General features: G+C 41.7%; 1 protein-coding gene across 1 annotated transcript in view; it reads left to right on the top strand.

The window, feature by feature from the left end:
- The first annotated feature begins 11,611 nt into the window (after window positions 1–11,611).
- LOC139411860 (cilia and flagella associated protein 299) overlaps window positions 11,612–21,174 on the top strand; it is a 250,765-nt gene continuing 241,202 nt past the window's right edge. Inside the window, exons 1-2 of the mRNA XM_071158605.1 lie at window positions 11,612–11,722; window positions 19,456–19,586. Coding sequence (XP_071014706.1) covers window positions 11,612–11,722; window positions 19,456–19,586 — 242 coding nt within the window. The remainder of the gene's footprint in view (window positions 11,723–19,455; window positions 19,587–21,174) is intronic.

The raw sequence follows: 21,174 nt of genomic DNA, 5'->3' as shown, positions 1-21,174 counted from the left end.
CTAGGAGGAGTCATCCCAAGGCAGCTCATTGTTGTTTTACTAACTAAGGGTTCAAGGAGCAACACAATGTAAAACCCCATTGTACGGTACATTCGGAGTATTTATACCCTCATTGATTTATTAAATATTATGTTACAGCCTAAATTCAGAATGGATTCAATTGATGTCCCCCCCCCCCCCACCCACCCACCCACCCATCTACACACAATACCCCATTAATGTCAGTGAAAACATATTTTTAAACATTTGTGCAAATTTATTGAAAATGAAATACAAAAATAATTTTCATACGTATTTTTACCCCTGAGTCAATACATGTTAGAATCAGTCTTTCTGGGTAAGTCTCTAAGCTTTGCGCACCTGGATTGTACAATATTTGCACATTTGTTATTTTTCAAGCTCTGTCAAGTTGGTTGTTGATCATTGTTTGACAGATATTTTCAAGTCTTGCCATTGATTTTCAAGCAGATTTATGTCAAAACTGTAACTCGGCTACTCAGGAACATTCACTGTCTTGGTAAGCAACTCCAGTGTATATTTGGCCTTGCGTTTTCGGTTATTGTCCTGCTAAAAGGTGAATTAGTCTCTGTTTGTTGGAAAGCAGACTGAACCAGGTTTTCCTCTAGGATTTTGCCTGTGCTTAGCTCTCTTCTGTTTATTTGTTTATCCCCCTTGCAGTTGACAAGCATACCCATAACATGATTCAGCCCCCACCATGCTTGAACATATGAAGAGTGGTACGGAGTAATGTGAGGTGTTAGATTCACCCCAAACGTAACACTTTGTATTCAGGACAAACTTTTTCTTTCCCACCATTTTTTTTGTTTTGTTACAGTATTACTTTAGTGCCTCTTATTGCAAACAGGATGCATGTTTTGGGAATATTTGTATTCTGTACAGACTTCCTTCTTTTCACTCTGTCATTTAGGTTAGTATTGTGGAGTAACTACAATGTTGATCCATTCTCCTACCACAGTCATTAAACTCTTTAACTGTTTTAAAGTCACCACTGGCATCATATGTCCTTCCTCCCTCGACTGCGTTAGGAAGGACGCCTGTCTCTTTGAAGTGACTGGGTGTATTGATACACCGTCCAAAGTGGTAATTACACCGAACAAAAATATGAAACGCAACATGTAAAGTGTTGGTTTCATGAGATGACATAAAAGAGCCCTCAAATATGCTTATGCAAATTTGTTTACATCCCTGCTCGTGAGCATTTCTCCTTTGCCAAGATAATCCGTCCACCTGACAGGTGTGGCATATCACGAAGCTGATTAAACCGCACGATCATTACACAGGCGCACCTTGTGCTTGGAGACAATAAACGGACACTCTAAAATGTGCAGTTTTGTCACACAACACAATGCCACAGATGTTTTGATGGAGCGTGCAATTGACATGCTGACTGCAGGAATGTCCACCAGAGCTGTGGACAGAATTTAATGTTAATTTCTCTACCTTAAGCCACATCCAATGTCGTTTAAGATTTGTCTCTACGTCAAACCGGCCTCAACTGCAGACCACGTGATTGAATTTTCTATTGAACCTTTATTTAACATGTAACCCGTCGACCTCCACGCCTGGCTTCCTCGCCCGTCGACCTCCACGCCTGGCTTCCTCGCCCGTCGACCTCCACGCCTGGCTTCCTCGCCCGTCGACCTCCACGCCTGGCTTCCTCGCCCGTCGACCTCCACGCCTGGCTTCCTCGCCCGTCGACCTCCGCCTGGCTTCCTCGCCCGTCGACCTCCGCCTGGCTTCCTCGCCCGTCGACCTCCGCCTGGCTTCCTCGCCCGTCGACCTCCACGCCTGGCTTCCTCGCCCGTCGACCTCCACGCCTGGCTTCCTCGCCCGTCGACCTCCACGCCTGGCTTCCTCGCCCGTCGACCTCCACGCCTGGCTTCCTCGCCCGTCGACCTCCACGCCTGGCTTCCTCGCCCGTCGACCTCCACGCCTGGCTTCCTCGCCCGTCGACCTCCACGCCTGGCTTCCTCGCCCGTCGACCTCCACGCCTGGCTTCCTCGCCCGGCGCATTGTCAGAGGTCAACCACCCAGACAGCTGGTTTTCTGATCCACGCCCCTACTTATTTTTAAAGTTATCTGTGACCAACATATCTGTATTCCCGGTCATGTGAAATCCATGGATTAGGATGTAATGAATTAATTTCAATTAACTGTAACTCAGTAAAATCTTTGAAATTGTTGCATGTTTTTTTATTATTTTTGTTCACTGTACATCAGAAGCATATTACATGATCTGTTCTGATATTTGGCAAGCGTGGTAAGGTGTACAAAATTAAGTCATCCTAGGGCGACATGTCCAGTTTTGCACAGTCAGACCCACAGCTTGAACCTTGGAAACACTGCTTGCAGCTTTAATTATTATCTAGTGAAAACATGCTAAATCCTGTGAGTTGAGGCATAGAAGGATGCCAAGTTGCACGATGGTGAATGACCAGGGGCGAAACCCAATTGGCCAAATGGTGACTCTAACAAGCAATTGAAAATGCAATCACCCCATCTGACCTAGAATCCCACGTACTGTAGGGCCTTTCTCCTCACAAATGTGCCTCTGTGGAAAAACCCTGGGCTTCCGGAACCACTGGGCCTATCTAGATGCAAAATTTGATGTGTGTGTATATAGCGTCGATTGATCAAATGTCTCTCAATGCAATATTTTCCAGGCTGGTGTCTTAAACAACATGGCCAATAATCATTCACATGGGTGTAGTCTTGCACATAAATCAAGACGCATTCATATTGTAACAAAACGTAGTGAAAATGTTCGCTGTTGAGACTCGACATATGCAAGTACATTCAGATCTGTTCGGTTTAGCCGCACGGCGGCGTAACCGTTCATGCTCATAGTCGACATATTGCTTGAGCTCGAGGCCTGGCAAATATGGTTTACACTTTTAAAAAGACACCCACTCACTACAAAGAGTTTCTTCCCTCACAAAATGTAAAATCACAACATTCTCCGTGTTATAGCCTAACTAGATGATGTAAAAGCCTGGGGAAAGTTGTATTTGTATAAAGTTGGCATTTTATACATTTGTGTTGTTACTATGAATGGTTGTTTAACCTTTAAGGAAAATTGTTCATTTGCCACTAGTACATAAATGCTACATACCACATTTGGTGCCAGTCGGTCTAGCAGTTCCGGAGAAGACATTTTTAAAGTAGTCAACAGCATTGAAAATGGGCCAAAAGCATACTGCATCGTGTGTTCGATGTTGAGTTCTGATATTTTGTAGGCGTGGTACAGAAGTAACTCATCCTAAGGCCACATAACGCATTGGATATGATGGTGGCGCTATGGGGCCGAATCTTAATTCCGGCATGGCTGTTTGCGGCTTTATTTAACAGTGGATTTGTGTTCTCCTTTCTGTCACGGCAATAATAGTTTTCCACACCTACTGACCAGACATTGACGACAAATCATTTTTTAAATGAGACTTAAGTGCCAAGAGTGCTCAAATGTCTTGTTTCCCAAAATGTTGTTTTGTATTTATTTTTACCTTATGTATCTAATTACTTCTTCTTGTTTTTGTATTTATATATATTAGCTGCTGCTTGGGGTCCAGCCAAATTAAGGCAGTTACACCATTTAAAAAAAAAAAAAAAAAAACATTAACCTCTACAGGATTTCTCCCCCCGCGCGGGACGGTTGAGTTAACGTAGGCTAATGTGATTAGCATGAGGTTGAAAGTAACAAGAACATTTTCCAGGTCATAGACACATCTGATATTAGCAGAAAGCTTCAATTGTTGTTAATCTAACTGCACTGTCCAATTTACAGTAGCTATTACAGTGAAATAATACCATGCTATTGTTTGACAGTGCACAGTTATGAACTTAAATATATTATTAAACCATTTAGGCACATTTGGAATACAACATTTTGAACAAAAATGCAATGGTTCATTGGATCAGTCTAAAACTTTGCACATACACTCCAAAATCTAAATTGCGCCGGGGCTGGAATAATACATTATGGCCTTTCTCTTGCATTTCAAAGATGATGGTACCAAAAATGTTTAAAAATACACGTTTTTTTCTTTGTATTATCTTTTACCAGATCTAATGTGTTATATTATCCTACATTCATTTCTACAAACTTCAAAGTGCATATCCTTACTTCATGTCCTGAGTTACAGGGAGTTAGATTTGGGTATGTCATTTTAGGAGAAAAAGGGGAGGATCCTTGAGGTTTTTGACATACATTCACAACAGATTTCACGGCACATTAAGTGTCTGCCCTCAGACCACTACTCGCCTACCAAATATCCACAATACAAAATTAATGTGTGTGTGTGTATAGTGCATATTTTATCGTATGTGTGTATGCATGTGTCTTCCTCATTTAACCCCTCTGAATCAGAGAAGTGCGGGGGGGGCTGCCATAATCGACATCCACGTCTTCGGCGCCCAGGGAACTGTTGTATCAATATGTTTTAACTGAAAGACTATAATCCAGTTACTCCAAGCAGTTTAGTCACCTCAAATTGCTCAATTTCCACATTATTCATTACAAGATTTAGTTGAGGTTTAGTGAATGATTTGTCACAAATACAATGCTTTTTGCTTTTGAAATATTTAGGACTAACTTATTCCTTGCCACCCATTCTGAAGCTAACTGTATTGCAGTCATTTCAGTCGTCGCTGTAGTAGGTGACGTGTATAGTGGTTGGTCATCTGCATACATAAGTGGCATGTCGTTAGTAAAGATTGAAAAAAGTAAGGGGCCGAGACAGCTGCCCTGGGGAATTCCTGACTCTACCTGGATTATGTTGGAGAGGCTTCCATTAAAGAACTTCCTCTGTGTTCTGTTAAACAGGTAGCTCTTCATCGACAATATAGCAGGGGATGTAAAGCCATAACAGATACGTTTTTCCATCAGGTGACTATGCTAGACAATATCAAAAGCCGCACTGAAGTGTAATTAAAACAGCCCCAAAAATCTATTTATCATCAATTTCTCTCAGCCAATCATCAGTCATTTGTGTAAGTGCTGTGCTTGTTGAATGTTCTTCCCTATCTTTGGAGCATCCCAATTTGTATTATGTGTAAAATTGTATACAAGTTAATGACCCCAAATCAAAAAATGATTTCCAGACTAAGAGAGTCCCAACTTTTGAACCTTTAGTTTGTTGGTTATAAGGCAGGATATTTTAACACATTGATATCCATGTTCACAGAACCAAATCTAGAGTTGTCCTTCTTCTTTGTTGTGATGCTTTGTTAAACACAACCTAAAGCAATCAGGGCCTGAGAGAGTGAATTTATATTTAATGTCTAAACGTATACATTAAGACAAATAATGTTTAAAGTAGAATGACATTTAGACCACAGCCTGGCATGAGATGTTTGGCCATATTTAGACCACTACCCCTCTTTACCTCCACGTATGGGACCTACCCACTAAAACATTATGACTGTTACATTAGATTAAGTTAGTTTAATGTTTTAATACGAAAACTGAAGGCTTTTGGGAACTTGAATTTAAGGGAATATATATGTTATTTTATGGAGAATAATAGCCCTACTTAACAAGGTAAGTTATGGTAACTTTAAATACTATGTGGGAAGAAATGTAGAAATGAGAAAGATGCTCCTCTTGTTTCGCTATGACATCATGATACAAACACCCAAGGTCATTCTTTACATTTACTGTCAGGATCTGACTTAGACAAAGCTATCTATATATATATATATATATATATATATATATATATATATATATATATATAGATTTTTTATATAGATTTTTTTTATGCCTGTATTAGTGAACCTTTTCCTTTTTCAGTTAAAATACATTGCATTGTTATAATCTTTTCTGTTATTATAATTGTTGGTGTATTTGTATATGAAGCCCCTAAATAAGATCTGGTGCAACCAATTACCTTCAGAAGTCACATAATTAGTTAAAGAAAGTCCACCTGTGTGCATTCTAAGTGTTACATGATCTGTCACATGATCTCAGTATATATGGGGCGGCAAGTAGCCTAGTGGTTAGAGCGTTGGACTAGGAACCGAAAGGTTGCAAGATCGAATCACCGAGCTGACAAGGTAAAAATGTAATTCTGCCCTTGAACAAGGCAGTTGACCCACTGTTCCTAGACCAGTTGACCCACTGTTCCTAGACCAGTTGACCCACTGTTCCTAGACCAGTTGACCCACTGTTCCTAGACCAGTTGACCCACTGATCCTAGACCAGTTAACCCACTGTTCCTAGACCAGTTGACCCACTGTTCCTAGACCAGTTGACCCACTGTCCCTAGACCAGTTGACCCACTGTTCCTAGACCAGTTGACCCACTGTTCCTAGACCAGTTGACCCACTGTTCCTAGACCAGTTGACCCACTGTTCCTAGACCAGTTGACCCACTGTTCCTAGACCAGTTAACCCACTGTTCCTAGACCAGTTAACCCACTGTTCCTAGACCAGTTAACCCACTGTTCCTAGACCAGTTAACCCACTGTTCCTAGACCAGTTAACCCACTGTTCCTAGACCAGTTAACCCACTGTTCCTAGACCAGTTAACCCACTGTTCCTAGACCAGTTGACCCACTGTTCCTAGACCAGTTAACCCACTGTTCCTAGACCAGTTAACCCACTGTTCCTAGACCAGTTAACCCCACTGTTCCTAGACCAGTTGACCCACTGTTCCTAGACCAGTTGACCCACTGTTCCTAGACCAGTTGACCCACTGTTCCTAGACCAGTTGACCCACTGTTCCTAGACCAGTTGACCCACTGTTCCTAGACCAGTTGACCCACTGTTCCTAGACCAGTTGACCCACTGTTCCTAGACCAGTTGACCCACTGTTCCTAGACCAGTTGACCCACTGTTCCTAGACCAGTTGACCCACTGTTCCTAGACCAGTTGACCCACTGTTCCTAGACCAGTTGACCCACTGTTCCTAGACCAGTTGACCCACTGTTCCTAGACCAGTTGACCCACTGTTCCTAGACCAGTTGACCCACTGTTCCTAGACCAGTTGACCCACTGTTCCTAGACCAGTTGACCCACTGTTCCTAGGCCAGTTGACCCACTGTTCCTAGGCCAGTTGACCCACTGTTCCCAGGCCAGTTGACCCACTGTTCCTAGGCCGTCATTGAAAATAAGAATTTCTTCTTAACTGACTTGCCTAGTTAAATAAAGGTAAAATAAAAAAATACATTTCCAGAGTAATATGATTAAATTGGTCCAATTACAGTTTGTCCAGGGCTTACAGTGGCGAAACTACTTGGCAGGCCCCACTTGGCATTTTTCCTAGTTAAATACAACCTCAAATTAATTATTATTTTTTGGCGGGTCACCGAAATACTTATTAGCCTTTTTATTTTGTATTAATGCCAATGCTGTTTTCTATGCTTGTTTTGGCTTAATACTTTGAGACACTGGTGAACTTGTAGTCAGAACGGACCTTTTTCTCATGTAGGCAACAGTAGGCCTACCCCATTTTCTTCATAATGCATTTAATACAAGGCTCCACTTTTTTGTGTACCATTTCTTTTCTAATGCATCTTATTCAAGGCTGTCCAATTCTATGAGCGTTGCCAGATTGGATTTAAAAAACAAAAAAAGGTATTTGAATGGGGATACATTTTTATGATGGGACATTATAATATACACTGACAAAAACACACACACACACACACACACACACACACACACACACACTCACTCACTTTGTTTGTACACATGTTATAGCCAACTTGCTACGTTCCCCAGTTTCTGTGTTGTGGGTTTGTATATGTGTGTTTCAGGAAATGGCTTCCTGGATACTAAGCAGCTGATTGGTCGGCCCCCATTGCTGATTGGAGCTCTGACCCCGTCCTCTCGTCCGGAGATACAGCTGTTTTCAATTACCGACTCCTTCTGCAGCTTTAAAAGCCAGCGTTCCTTTGTTCGAAAGAGAGCTACTTGGTACGTCCTGTGTTTTGTTTTGTTGTTCTGTATAATTTGTAAAGTACTTTGTAGCCGGTCCTGCTGACGTTTGTGTATGCCATAGGACTGTTTTTGATTAGTGAAATTGTTCACTCTAAGTTTGTATTATTCTGTTTAATTTGTTCCCCGGGGGGATCTTGGGAGTGCTTAGGCAAGAGGCCTGCAGGGCATACTTATACCCGTAGTGTATACTCTGTCTATGCACCCTAGATAAGACCTGGGTGGACCATCCCCTATATTTTGGTTAGCGCGCTAAGATAGGTAAGTAATGGGTAGGTGGAGAGGTGGTTCTTTAACTTTGACTCTCTTTGATTTTGTTCCTTCCAGACCCTTTTCCCAAAATTAAAGTGTGAATGAAATAAATTCCTTGTTAACAGTACAATTCTCTGCCTCTGTCATCCTTACCTCCACCTGCAGTCGCATACCTCTTTACCTCCACCTGCAGTCGCATACCTCTTTACCTCCACCTGCAGTCGCATACCTCTTTACCTCCACCTGCAGTCGCATACCTCCACCTGCAGTCGCATACCTCCACCTGCAGTCGCATACCTCCACCTGCAGTCGCATACCTCCACCTGCAGTCGCTTACCTCCACCTGCAGTCGCTTACCTCCACCTGCAGTCGCATACCTCTTTCACTCCACGGGGAGTTGATTGTAGCAGGGTGTTGTGTTCCCTCCAAGAGGCGTGGGTAACAACTCTTGACTTTTGTATGAATTTCACTGAAAATATCAATAATTAATCAACACACTACTGTAAATAAATCGACACAACCTGTTATTAAACAGAAATTGCTCTGTAAATAAATGGTGAGAAATACTCAGTCTGAAGCCATTCGGCTATGGGTTTCACAGCCATATAATAATGATACAAGTTATATCGGCTCAAAAATAGTTTATTTACAACCGGTGGGGTTGTTGTTGGGAATAGGGGTATAGGAGAGTGACATACAGTACCAGTCAAACGTTTGGACACACCTACATTGTAGAATAATAGTGAAGACATCAAAACTATGAAATAACTCATGGAGTAACCAAAAAAGTGTTAAACAAATCTAAATATATTTGAGATTCTTCAAATAGCCACCCTTTGCCTTGACAGCTTTGCACACTATTGGCATTCTGTCAACCAGATTTATGGCTAATGCTTTTCTAACAATCTTGAAGGAGTTCCCACATATGCTGAGCACTTGTTGGCTGCTTTTCCTTCACTCTGCGGCTCAACTCATCCCAAACCATTTAAATTAGGTTGAGGCCAGGTTATCTGATGCAGCACTCCGTCACTCTCCTTCTTGGTCAAAAAGCCCTTACTCAGCCTGGAGGTGTGTTGGGTCTTTGTCCTGTTGAAAAACAAATGATAGTCCCACTAAGTGCAAACCAGATGGGATGGTTTATTGCTGCAGAATGCTGTGATAGCCATGCTGGTTAAGTGTGCCTTGAATTTTAAAATCACTGACAGTGTCACCAGTAAAGCACCCCCAAACCATTACACCTCCATGCTTCACTGTGGGAACCACACATGCGGAGATCATCCGTTCACCTATTGTGTCTCACAAAGATACACGATTGGAACCAAAAATCTCAAATTTGGACTCACTAGACCAAAGGACAGATTTCCACCGGTCTAATGTCCATTGCTTGTGTTTCTTGGCCAAAGCAAGTCTCTTCTTTTTATTGGTGTCCTTTAAATCAAATCAAATTTTAGTGGTGGTTTCTTTGCAGCAATTTGACCGTCTCCTCTGAACAATTGATGTTTTAGATGTCTGTTACTTGAACTCTAGCATTTATTTGGGCTGCAATTTCTTAGGCTGATAACTCAACTTATCCTGTGAAGCAGAAGTAACTCTGGGTCTTCCTTTCCTGTGACGGTCCTCATGAGAGCCAGTTTCATTATAGCACTTGATGGTTTTTGCGACTGCACTTGAAGAAACTTTCAAAGTTCTTAATTTTCCAGATGGACTGACCTTAGTGTCTTAAAGTAATGATGGACTGTTGTTTCTCTTTGTATATATGAGCTGTTCTTGCCATAATATTGACTTGGTCTTTTACCAAATAGGGCTATCTTCTGTATACCACCCCTACCTTGTCACAACACAACTGATTGGCTCAAACGCATTAATAAGGAAAGACATTCCACAAATGAACTTTTAACAAGGCACACCTGTTAATTGAAATGCATTCCAGGTGACTACCTCATGAAGCTGGTTGACAGAATGCCAAGCATGTGCAAAGCTGTCATCAAGGCAAAGGGTTGCTACATTGAAGAATCAAAAATATATTTGGATTTGTTTAACACTTTTTTGGTTACTACATGATTCCATATGTGTTCATAGTTTTGATGTCTTCACTATTATACTACAATGTATAAAATAGTAAAATTAAGAAAAACCCTTGAATTAGTATTTATTTAACCCTTAATTTATCATGTAAATTGACTACAGCAACGACCTGGAGAGTAGTTACAGGGGATAGGAGATGAATGAGCCAATTGTAAACTAGGGATGATATGAGGGACACCCATTTAACATCCCATCTGAAAGACAGCGCCCTACAGAGGGCAATGTCCCCAATCACTGCCCTGGGGGATTGGGACCTTCTTTTTTTTTTTTTGACCAGAGGAAAGGGTGGCTCCTATTGGCCCTCCAACACCACTTCCAGCAGCATCTGGTCTCCCATCTAGGACAAACCCTGCTTAGCTTCAGAAGAAAGCCAGCAGTGGGTTGCAGGGTGGTATGCTAGTGATAGGTGTGTCCTAACTTTTGACTGGTACTGTATAACCCCTAACTTGACTTCAGCCAATGAGAATCAAGAGGGGCCTAGCTTCGTCCTTCATGACTGGGATAGCAGGCTAGTGACTGCATCGCAGCGCTTGCAGTTAGCAACGGATTGCTTCCAAACCACCCGTTCTTGAATTTACAATTTCCAACTTGTGTAATGTTGATGTACAATGGCCGATGAGCACGATACGTTTAATCTACAATTTCTCTTCATACGACAAGGACCTGAATGACAGGTCACCACTGCTGGAGATATATGTTTTCTATATATAGGCAACAATTGTGTAATAATTATGCAATAATTTGTACATTTTGTTTGACATTTTTTGGTAAATTTCACAGGGTTGTTCCAATGCTTTATCAATTCCATGGTTTACAGGCTCCTTTTAGTCTATTTTAAAATCAATGGACAACATAAATGTATTGGTCAGAAATAACCCATTACATTTGATTGGTAAAATTGAAAGTAAAATACATTTGACTGATAGGCCTAAAAATAAAAAAATACACGGCTACAACATTCTAAGCACAGCAGCACAAGTGTCTTGTGTTGGCACACCATGTGAACCAAAACTCACTCAATATCCTCCTCTAAACTGGGGCCTATATAATTACCATGGTCCATTGTAAATATAACGGTCCTCGTTTTATCTGGTTTAATTTCGTGTAAGTAAAGATACAAAGTATCTTTGGCAAAGACGGGCTATTTTCTTTAAAACTGCATTGTTGGTTAATAAGGGCTTGAAAGTAACCATTTCACAGTAAGGTCTACCTACACCTGTTGTATTCGGCGCTTGTGACTAATAAAGTTTGATTTGAATGAGCGACGGCGCCTTCTGGTAGTGATTCTCCAGCGGGTTGCTATGGTAACCGGTGAACTATGGAGGAGGACAACGCTGCCGCGGCTCTCGACAATATTGTGACAGAATTTCACACATACGAAGATTTCCTCGACTCTCAAATTACGTCGTTGGACTTGTATTATCTCGAGGTAAAGGCTTAAAAGTGTTTTGCAAATGTGTTTCGATAAGTTTGCCAGCGTTTACCACCACACGACGTTGGCGAGTCAAAACGTCCTTTCGTTAACGTTACGTAGCTATAGCAACTAACCTAGCGAAAAATATAACATAGCTTGACATATGCAGTTGGCATTACTTGGTTGACATGGCTATTATTGTGCCCCCTTGCGCAATGTAAAAAAGTATCGTACCAAACTATGTAGTGTACCTTAATAACTTGTTTGTTGTGGTAGTCAAAATGATCAGGCGGTAGGTGGCAGTATAGGCCTTGACTTCAGTGAGGCAGTCATTGGTAGGTTCATTGAGTAACAAAGTCAAAAGCTATGTTCGAATAACATAAACTCACCCCATTCCGTACAAATGTGCGCAACCGCAACATTAAAACGAGGCTACAAAGAAATCTAATGGGACTGTAGCTCACTGTGTTGACTTCAAAATCAGGGGTGTGAACTACGTTTCTATTCAAGCGTTGATCGACATGGTAATGGATCTATAGTATTGGAGAAAAGTAAAAAAAAAACGGACCCTCAGTTACATCGGGTCGTGTCATGTAACATAAAGCAACTATTTCTGTAGTACAATCTCTCTCCACCAGGTGTAGCACTTCTCTCATCCTTTAAAAACATGTAATGGACAGTGACAGGGGTAAGGGGGGATACCTAGTCATTGTTTGCGACATCATTGCATGCGATCATCATTCTCAAAGCCGCTGTTTACTTCTAAGATAACTTTAGCACCACTCTAAAAACCCAATTCAAATTCGACACAAACCTTCAAATAGGTATGTAATGACACATTATATAAACTCTTTATAGTGTTTTATTTACATTTTAGAGGCGATAAGGTGATAAGTTGGACAGATCGAGTGAAATAAAGCAATTTTCCCACACATCTCTCCTTCTCACTATCACGCATTAGTTCCGCTTCCCCACCCGCCATTTTTAAAAAGACCCGATGGGGCTCATTGCCTGCTTGAATTATGCAGAAACGGGCAGCGTTTAGGTCATGTCATTGATTCTGTTGGAAAGGGGAGAAATTGTTCTTTACAATGGTATTGACATTACAGTTGATCTGGAAGTATTACGTTTTTGGGGCGCTAAAATAAGGGCAATTGTACAGACCAATGTACGAGTTTACGTGAGTTTAAGTTATATACTATTAGTTCATTTTTAGTAACGTTATGCTGTTGGGGCAGCAGGTAGCCTAGTGGTTAGAGCATTGGGCCAGCAACCGAAAGGTTGCAAGATTGAATCCCAGAGCTGACAAGGTAAAAATGTCGTTCTGCCCCCCAGTTAACTCACTGTTCCTAGGCCGTCATTGTAAATAAGAAGTTGTTCATAACTGACTTGCCTAGTTTAAAAAAAAACCGAACGGTGTCCTTTCAGTTGAGCCTATTATGCTTGTCTACCGGAAGTTGATGCCATTGCAACACAACCTCTTGCTAGCTTGTTGGCATTAACACATCACTGGCTAGACATCTTACTACTTTGGGTGTGTTGGTAAATTCATTCTAGAGTGCCAGAGTGCACTCTGGGCGATTGTAAATTCAAAACGTTGTCAGGTTGTCTGTTTGTAAATAGGGAGCGTTCAGAGCGCACACTGGACGCTCTGGCCGAGGAGTGGGGTTGATCTGAGCTTTCTGACCTCACGACGGCAGTCAAGCACCCAAGCTAGCTGGCTAACGTTGGCTAGTTTGCTAGTTACTTCCAGTACGAATGAGAGAACACACTCATGTTATCCAGAGCGTTGTTAACTGTAACTGCCCTGCTGGCAACAATTGAATTACGCCTTTTTGCCTACTTTCACCTACACCGTATTCACCGGGTGTTGAGCATTCGTATATTCATCAGTTGTTCTGCGCACTGGCATACTCAGACGAGTGCTCTGAATTTGCAGTAGATAGCCAGACCGAATTTACGAACGCACCCTTAATATACTGGCAATTTCCATGTAAATTACTAGCCAACTAACGTTTGGTCATGTAACATGTAACATACATACTGCTGTAATGATATGCTATGCGGTTCTTAAGGATACCGTATTAAACAATTTGTCAGCCAAAGTAACTTATTTTAAAAGTCATTACATCAATTAACATTTGTCATAATTAGTTAAAGCCATTAATTAGTATCTGCTCTCGTCGGACTCGGGCTGCTTATTTTCCGCCATTTTCTGATTTCTGAAGAATTGCATTAGGGGCCCTAAAAGCACGGAAATAGTGTCCACTGTGTGTATACTAAAAGCACGAGGGGTGTGGTATTTGGATACAGTCCTTAGTCGTGATTTATTGGCCATATACCAAAAACCTCAGAGGTGCCTTATTGCTATTATAAACTGGTTACCAACATAATTAGAGCAGTAAAAATATGTTTTGTCATATACGGTCTGATATACCACGGCTGTCAGCCAATCAGCATTCAGGGCTCGAACCACCCAGTTTATAATTGGTATTTTGCCGAATGTAGTACGACATCCGGGAACTTTTGGCATACTAACTTTACCCTTACTATGACCAATGCGCATACTACATACTCAGTTTATGTCATAAATAGTAGAGTTAGAACAGGAAGCCCAGTGGCCAACAGTGGGAGAAGATAGTAGAGTTAGTACAGGAAGCCCAGTGGCCGACAGTGGGAAAAGACAGTAGAGTTAGTACAGGAAGCCCAGTGGGAGAAGATACTAGAGTTAGTACAGGAAGCCCAGTGGTCGACAGTGGGAGAAGATACTAGAGTTAGAACAGGAAGCCCAGTGGGAGAAGATAGTAGAGTTAGAACAGGAAGCCCAGTGGCCGACAGTGGGAGAAGATACTAGAGTTAGTACAGGAAGCCCAGTGGTTGACAGTGGGAGAAGATACTAGAGTTAGTACAGGAAGCCCAGTGGCAGACAGTGGGAGAATATACTAGTTAGTACAGGAATCCCAGTGGGAGAAGATACTAGTTAGTACAGGAAGCCCAGTGGCAGACAGTGGGAGAAGATACTAGTTAGTACAGGAAGCCTAGTGGTCGACAGTGGGAGAAGATACTAGAGTTAGTACAGGAAGCCCAGTGGCAGACAGTGGGAGAAGATACTAGTTAGTACAGGAAGCCTAGTGGTCGACAGTGGAAGAAGATACTAGTTAGTACAGGAAGCCCAGTGGTCGACAGTGGGAGAAGATACTAGAGTTAGTACAGGAAGCCCAGTGGCAGACAGTGGGAGAAGATACTAGTTAGTACAGGAATCCCAGTGGGAGAAGATACTAGTTAGTACAGGAAGCCCAGTGGTCGACAGTGGGAGAAGATACTAGAGTTAGTACAGGAAGCCCAGTGGCAGACAGTGGGAGAAGATACTAGTTAGTACAGGAATCCCAGTGGGAGAAGATACTAGAGTTAGTACAGGAAGCCCAGTGGTCGACAGTGGGAGAAGATACTAGAGTTAGTAGAGGAAGCCCAGTGGCAGACAGTGGGAGAAGATACTAGTTAGTACAGGAAGCCCAGTGGGAGAAGATACTAGAGTTAGTACAGGAAGCCCAGTTGGAGAAGATGGATTTTGATCGGTGACATTTAATCTTAATACAGTTTTCTGTTCCCAAAACTAGAATCTGTTATGAACAGAGCGGACTACGTTTTGAATACTTTAACCTTCGCCAAAGTTGTGTTGTTTAGAAGGACTGCAAAGACGAATTCAGTAATTGCACACGCACACTTCACAGAGCAGGCGTTTCCTAACGGAAATATGCAGATGTATGCTAGAATGGGCCGATAGGATCTCGCTAGCTCCTGCTTTGCTATGCCCACCATCTTGCTTGTTCTGCCCCCTATGAATCATTTGTGGCTATCTTTGTTTAGTTATTCAAATCTTTGATAATACTATTCAGAAATAGTAAAAAAAAAATTGTAAAACTGTTCAACTCAGTGTTTTCTACCAGACAATGCACATTTTTGTGCTTGCCCTGCACGGGCACACCTGAGTTACCTAATCACCAAGCCTTTGATTTGTTGAAATAGATGTGCTCATGCTTGGTTAGAACCAAAATGTGCACTGTCACTGTCTGGTGGCCCTCCAGGAGATCGTTGAGAAATCTGTAGCTTTATACAATCGTTATTCTACTGCACCTAGGCCTAGCCTTCTTGTCCAATCTTTGATCCATCTAGCGTTAGCTCCCTTAGCAAATGTCTAGGCTTTAACTCAGCCTTCTTGTCCAATCTTTAATCCAGCTAGCGTTAGCTCCCTTAGCAAATGTCTAGGCTAACACTGTCTGTGGTGGATTTGAACCCAGTTGGTTGATTTCCATAAGCAAACCGAACATGGCCCCATGTGGTCCCTGACAGGAATAAATGGTACGTTTATCTTATTATCTCCTTGCCTACTTTGTTCATGTGGTATTAAAGAGATGAGGTTTATAAACAAGTCAGCTGTTAGTTAGCTAGGTCTAGTATATTTCAATAGCCAGAATAATATGCAATTATTGTGGCCCCCTGTGAACTAATAACAAATACATGTATTATTTGACTGCTTGCTTACTTTTGTTAATGTTAATGTGGTGTTAAAGAGATGAGGTTTATAAACAAGTCACCATCTAGGCCTAGTTTAGGTCATTAGACACAATATAACATTCACTTTAAAGTGTGCCCTGTTTCAGCACCACCTCCCAGCTTCAATATAATATTCACTTTAAAGTGTGCCCTGTTTCAGCACCACCTCCCAGCTTCAATATAATATTTACTTTAAAGTGTGCCCTGTTTCAGCACCACCTCCCAGCTTCAATATACTATTCACTTTAAAGTGAGCCTTGTTTCAGCACCACCTCCCAGCTTCAATATAATATTCACTTTAATGTGTGCCTTGTTTCAGCATCACCTCCCAGCTTCAATATAATATTCACTTTAATGTGTGCCTTGTTTCAGCATCACCTCCCAGGGACAGTTGGGTCATTCCTAGGCAGAGAATGTTTATGTTAAATGACAGTGATTAGCATCATGGAAACACCATCTATTTCCTGAATTTGCTAATTTCTATCAGTCTAATCAATCCAACAAAGAAAAAATAAAATCAAAGGGCTAAATTAGTTTATAGGGCTAAATTAGTTTATAGGGCTAAATGAGTTTATAGGGCTAAATGAGTTTATAGGGCTAAATGAGTTTATAGGGCTAAATGAGTTTATAGGGCTAAATGAGTTTATAGGGCTAAATGAGTTTATAGGGCTAAATGAGTTTATAGGGCTAAATGAGTTTATAGGGCTAAATTAGTTTATAGGGCTAAATTAGTTTATAGGGCTAAATCAGTTTATAGGGCTAAATCAGTTTATAGGGCTAAATTAGTTTATAGGGCTAAATTAGTTTATAGGGCTAAATTAGTTTATAGGGCTAAATTAGTTTATAGGGCTAAATCAGTTTATAGGGCTAAATTAGTTTATAGGGCTAAATGAGTTTATATGGCTAAATTATACTGAAAAAAAATATACACGAAACATGCAACAATTTCAAAGATTTTACTGAGTTACAGTTCATATACAGAAATCAGTAAATTTAAAGAAATACATTTGGCCCTAATCTATGGATTTCACATGACTGGGAATACAGATATGCATCTGTTGGTCACAGATACCTTAAAAAAAAATTAAGGACGTGGATCAGAAAACCAGTCAGTATCTGGTGTGATCACCATTTGTCTCATGCAGCGTGACACATCTCCTTCACATAGAGTTGATCAGGTTGGTGATTGTGGCCTGTGGAATGTTGTCCCACTCCTCCTTAAATGGCTGTGGAGGTTTCTGGATATTGGTGGTAACTGGAACAGGCTGTCGTACACGTTGATCCAGAGCATCCCAAACATGCTCAATGGGTGACATGTCTGGTGAGTATGCAGACCATGGAAGAACAGGGACATTTTAAGCTTCCAGGAATTGTGTACAGATCCTTGCTACATGGGGCTGTGTATTATTATGCTGAAACATGAGGTGAGGGCAGCAGATGAATGGCACAACAATGGGCCTCAGGATCTTGTCACGGTATCTCTGTGCATTCACATTGGCATTGCTAGAATGCAGTTGTGTTCGTTGTCCGTAGCTTATGCATGCCCATACCATAACCCCACTGCCACCATGTTCACAACGCTGACATCAGCAAACCACTCGCCCACGTGACGCCATACAAGTTGTTTGCTATCTGCCTGGTACATTTGAAACCAGTATTCATCCGTGAACATTTTTGACTGTCCCATTTTCATTATAAAAAATCTTTATTTAATTTTCAGCCCTGTCAAAGGGGGTGGTATTTGTCATTGAATATGAGAAATGTCATAAATTCAGCTTCTACGCCTATAAGGGCTATTTGTTTAACAGCTTCACCAGTAGATGGGACTTTTGACTATTGCTGAGAAGTTACATAACGTTCAGCTGAATAGCCATGTCGTGCTGGAACACCTGTGTCCACAGAGGGTAGAACACAACATGTATCTCACCTGGTTATCAACTCTGGACAAACAAACAGTATCAAACTCTATCACCTCCCTCACTTTCAGGTGTGGACACACTGCAGTCAACCCAGGTCTAGGCTAAACCTGCACAGTCATGACTTATGTAGGTATTGATTAAAGTGTGTTGTTGCCAATGGTTTTTCTATGGACACTTTACCAGACTTGTGATGTTTGATAGTATTTAGGCCTAGGTTAGTCAAGTGTACATTTCTGAAAATCTAACTAGGGTTTTTTTCCCCCAGAGTGAGGTATTTAGAGAGTTGGTATATTGAGTTTTTAGCATTACGATATTCAAAATGTAAAAAAAATGAGGCCCAACACTAAATACATGGCTGTGGTTTGCCCTATAACATCTATGCCAACAGGAAACCCCAACAACCAGTCAGAAGTTTATTTAGAGAACATTTTGGGTTTGAGTCCATTCAGCAATGTAATCCCAGTTGTTTAAAACAAGCAAATCAAGTTTGAATAGCGGAACTCAGAACAGTCAAATGGACTCAGTCAATGAGCGATGACATGACAACGGATTAAGACAGTGAACGCCACATCACTGACCAAATAAAGCTATTTTGGAAACACTAGAACTAATTTACTTGGAATGGTTTGCCACGTGAAAGGTGAAAGAAATAGAAACTTTCCCTGACTTGTCTGGATGTTGAGGCCTGAGGATTGGCTGGGTGAGGACTGGCTGGGTGAGGACTGGCTGGGTGAGGACTGGCTGGGCTTGGCTTAGCGTAGTTCGGGTAGTAGAATGACATGTGGCACAAGCCTTGATCCAACCAGCCACAGGCCTGGGTTGGGTTGAACTTGAAAGGATAGCTCTGTTTAGATGACTGGTCATGGTGATGTGTATATATCAAGCTATGTCCTTACCACATATTTGACCACAAGCATGCTGCCTCCCTTAACCTAACCCTACGACCTCTGCTATGCACACACAATATTTTTTAAATCTACAATTCATCTTTAGCAGACTGTCCGTTATGTTTTGCATTGTCTGCTCCAGCCTCCAATCAAAAAGAAGCTCAACGTGTGTGTGTCTGTTTTATATATGTGTATAGTGGTGGGGGTTATTAGTGCCCCCCCTCCCTCCCTGTCTGTCTGAGCAGATGTCAATTTATTGCTCCTGTAGGATGAGGAGTAAGGATGGTTACCTTTCTGTTTATGTGTGTGTGTGGTGGGGGGGTTCGTCAGTGGATCCACCTTCCCCTCCCTGTCTGTCTGACCAGATCTCTTTTCATTGCTCCACCAGGATGAGGAGTTGGCTCGCCAGCTGGTGGAGCTGGGCTACAGGGGCAGCGGAGAGGTCCTGAAGAGGGAGGAATTTGAGACCAGGAAAGCAGCTGCAGAAGCCTCCAGGCTCTCCAAGAGGAGCCAGCAGAAGTAAGTCAGTTAGACAGTGAAGCTATCTGTCAATTAGGGGCCACAGTGCTCTCCAAGGGGAAAGCCAGAGTGTTCTCCAAGAGGAAGGCACTGTCAACTAGTGGCAACAGTGCTCTCCAAGAGGAAGGCACTGTCTGATTGTCAACTAGTGGCCACAGTGCTCTCCAAGAGGAAGGCACTGTCTGATTGTCAACTAGTGGCCACAGTGCTCTCCAAGAGGAAGGCACTGTCTGATTGTCAACTAGTGGCCACAGTGCTCTCCAAGAGGAAGGCACTGTCTGATTGTCAACTAGTGGCCACAGTGCTCTCCAAGAGGAAGGCACTGTCTGATTGTCAACTAGTGGCCACGGGGGAAGGCCACAGTGCTCCCCAAGGGGAAGGCCACAGTGCTCCCCAAGGGGAAGACATTGTCTGTTTGGGCATTTGTCTTTGTGTGTGTTGTGCTGGATTTGACTTCATTGTAGAAAGGAAAATGTTGTGATGATTTCAGCTTGACACGACATCTGCAGCGATCACGATCTCGATGAATGTCATCTGGGATATTACTCCAATCAAATGTGAATAAAAACTACAGGTTACAAATTCAGGGAGTTCTAGCAGGTTATTCAATTAGGATTGACCTAATTCGGTGGAGACCCTAGGAACCTTGATGTTATCCAACCCTGTGAACGCAGTAGGTATCTTATGTTTTTAAACTTCAACAAAGAAGTTCAGTAAGACAGAAGCTTGTGTCGTAGAGTTTTGTAAACACAAAGGGAATAGTGAATTGATCTACGGGACTTTAATGAGGAACAGCCAACCTTTTGATACAGGATTAAAACTGTTACCTGGATTAAAACTGTGTTATACTGCGCATTAAAACTGTTTCCTGTTATGAAGTGAAGGGCATTCTGGTAAATGATGTCACCATTGTCAAGAACTGGCAGGAAAGTTAACTGCACTATCTGCTTCCTGCTGTTTAGGAAGATGCTAGATCTATCTCTGAAAAAGAAGCCCACTATAAATATGAGCTTTTTAACTAGCTCATCAGTATTTAAACCTTTAATCCTTGTCAATCCAAATGCCCCGATATTTATAGGCGGGAACCCAATCGATTCGAGAACCATACAATTAATAAATATGTAGGACATCTGAAACATTCTTGTGAGAACTAGAGAACAACATATATTTAGTCTTGCCCACATTAAGTACAATTTTTAAACCAACCAGGGCTTTCTGTAAGGTAACAAAATCAGATTTCAGCTCTAACAACATCTGGTCTACAGTTGGGGCAATGGCATAAATAACAGTATTGTCTGCACATAGAGGAAAATTACAAGTTTTAACATATAGACCAATATTATTTATATTAATATTAAAGAGAAACGGTCCCAGTGCTGACCCCTGTGGTACACCTTTCGTAATATCCGGGAAACTAGACTTAACACCAAGAAATCACACATTGTATTCTGTTAGATAATTCTCAAACCACTTTATAAGAAGCCTGATCTAGGCCTATTTCAGTCAACTTTTGAATTAGAACTTAATGTTTGACAGTGTCAAAGGCCTTGGAAAGGTATTTGCAGCACAATGATTTTTATGATAACAC

Source organism: Oncorhynchus clarkii, chromosome 6 (assembly GCF_045791955.1).
Source record: "Oncorhynchus clarkii lewisi isolate Uvic-CL-2024 chromosome 6, UVic_Ocla_1.0, whole genome shotgun sequence".
NCBI classification, from domain to species: Eukaryota; Metazoa; Chordata; class Actinopteri; order Salmoniformes; family Salmonidae; genus Oncorhynchus; species Oncorhynchus clarkii.
Note: the sequence above shows the minus strand (reverse complement) of the source record. Positions and strands in the feature narration are given on the sequence as shown.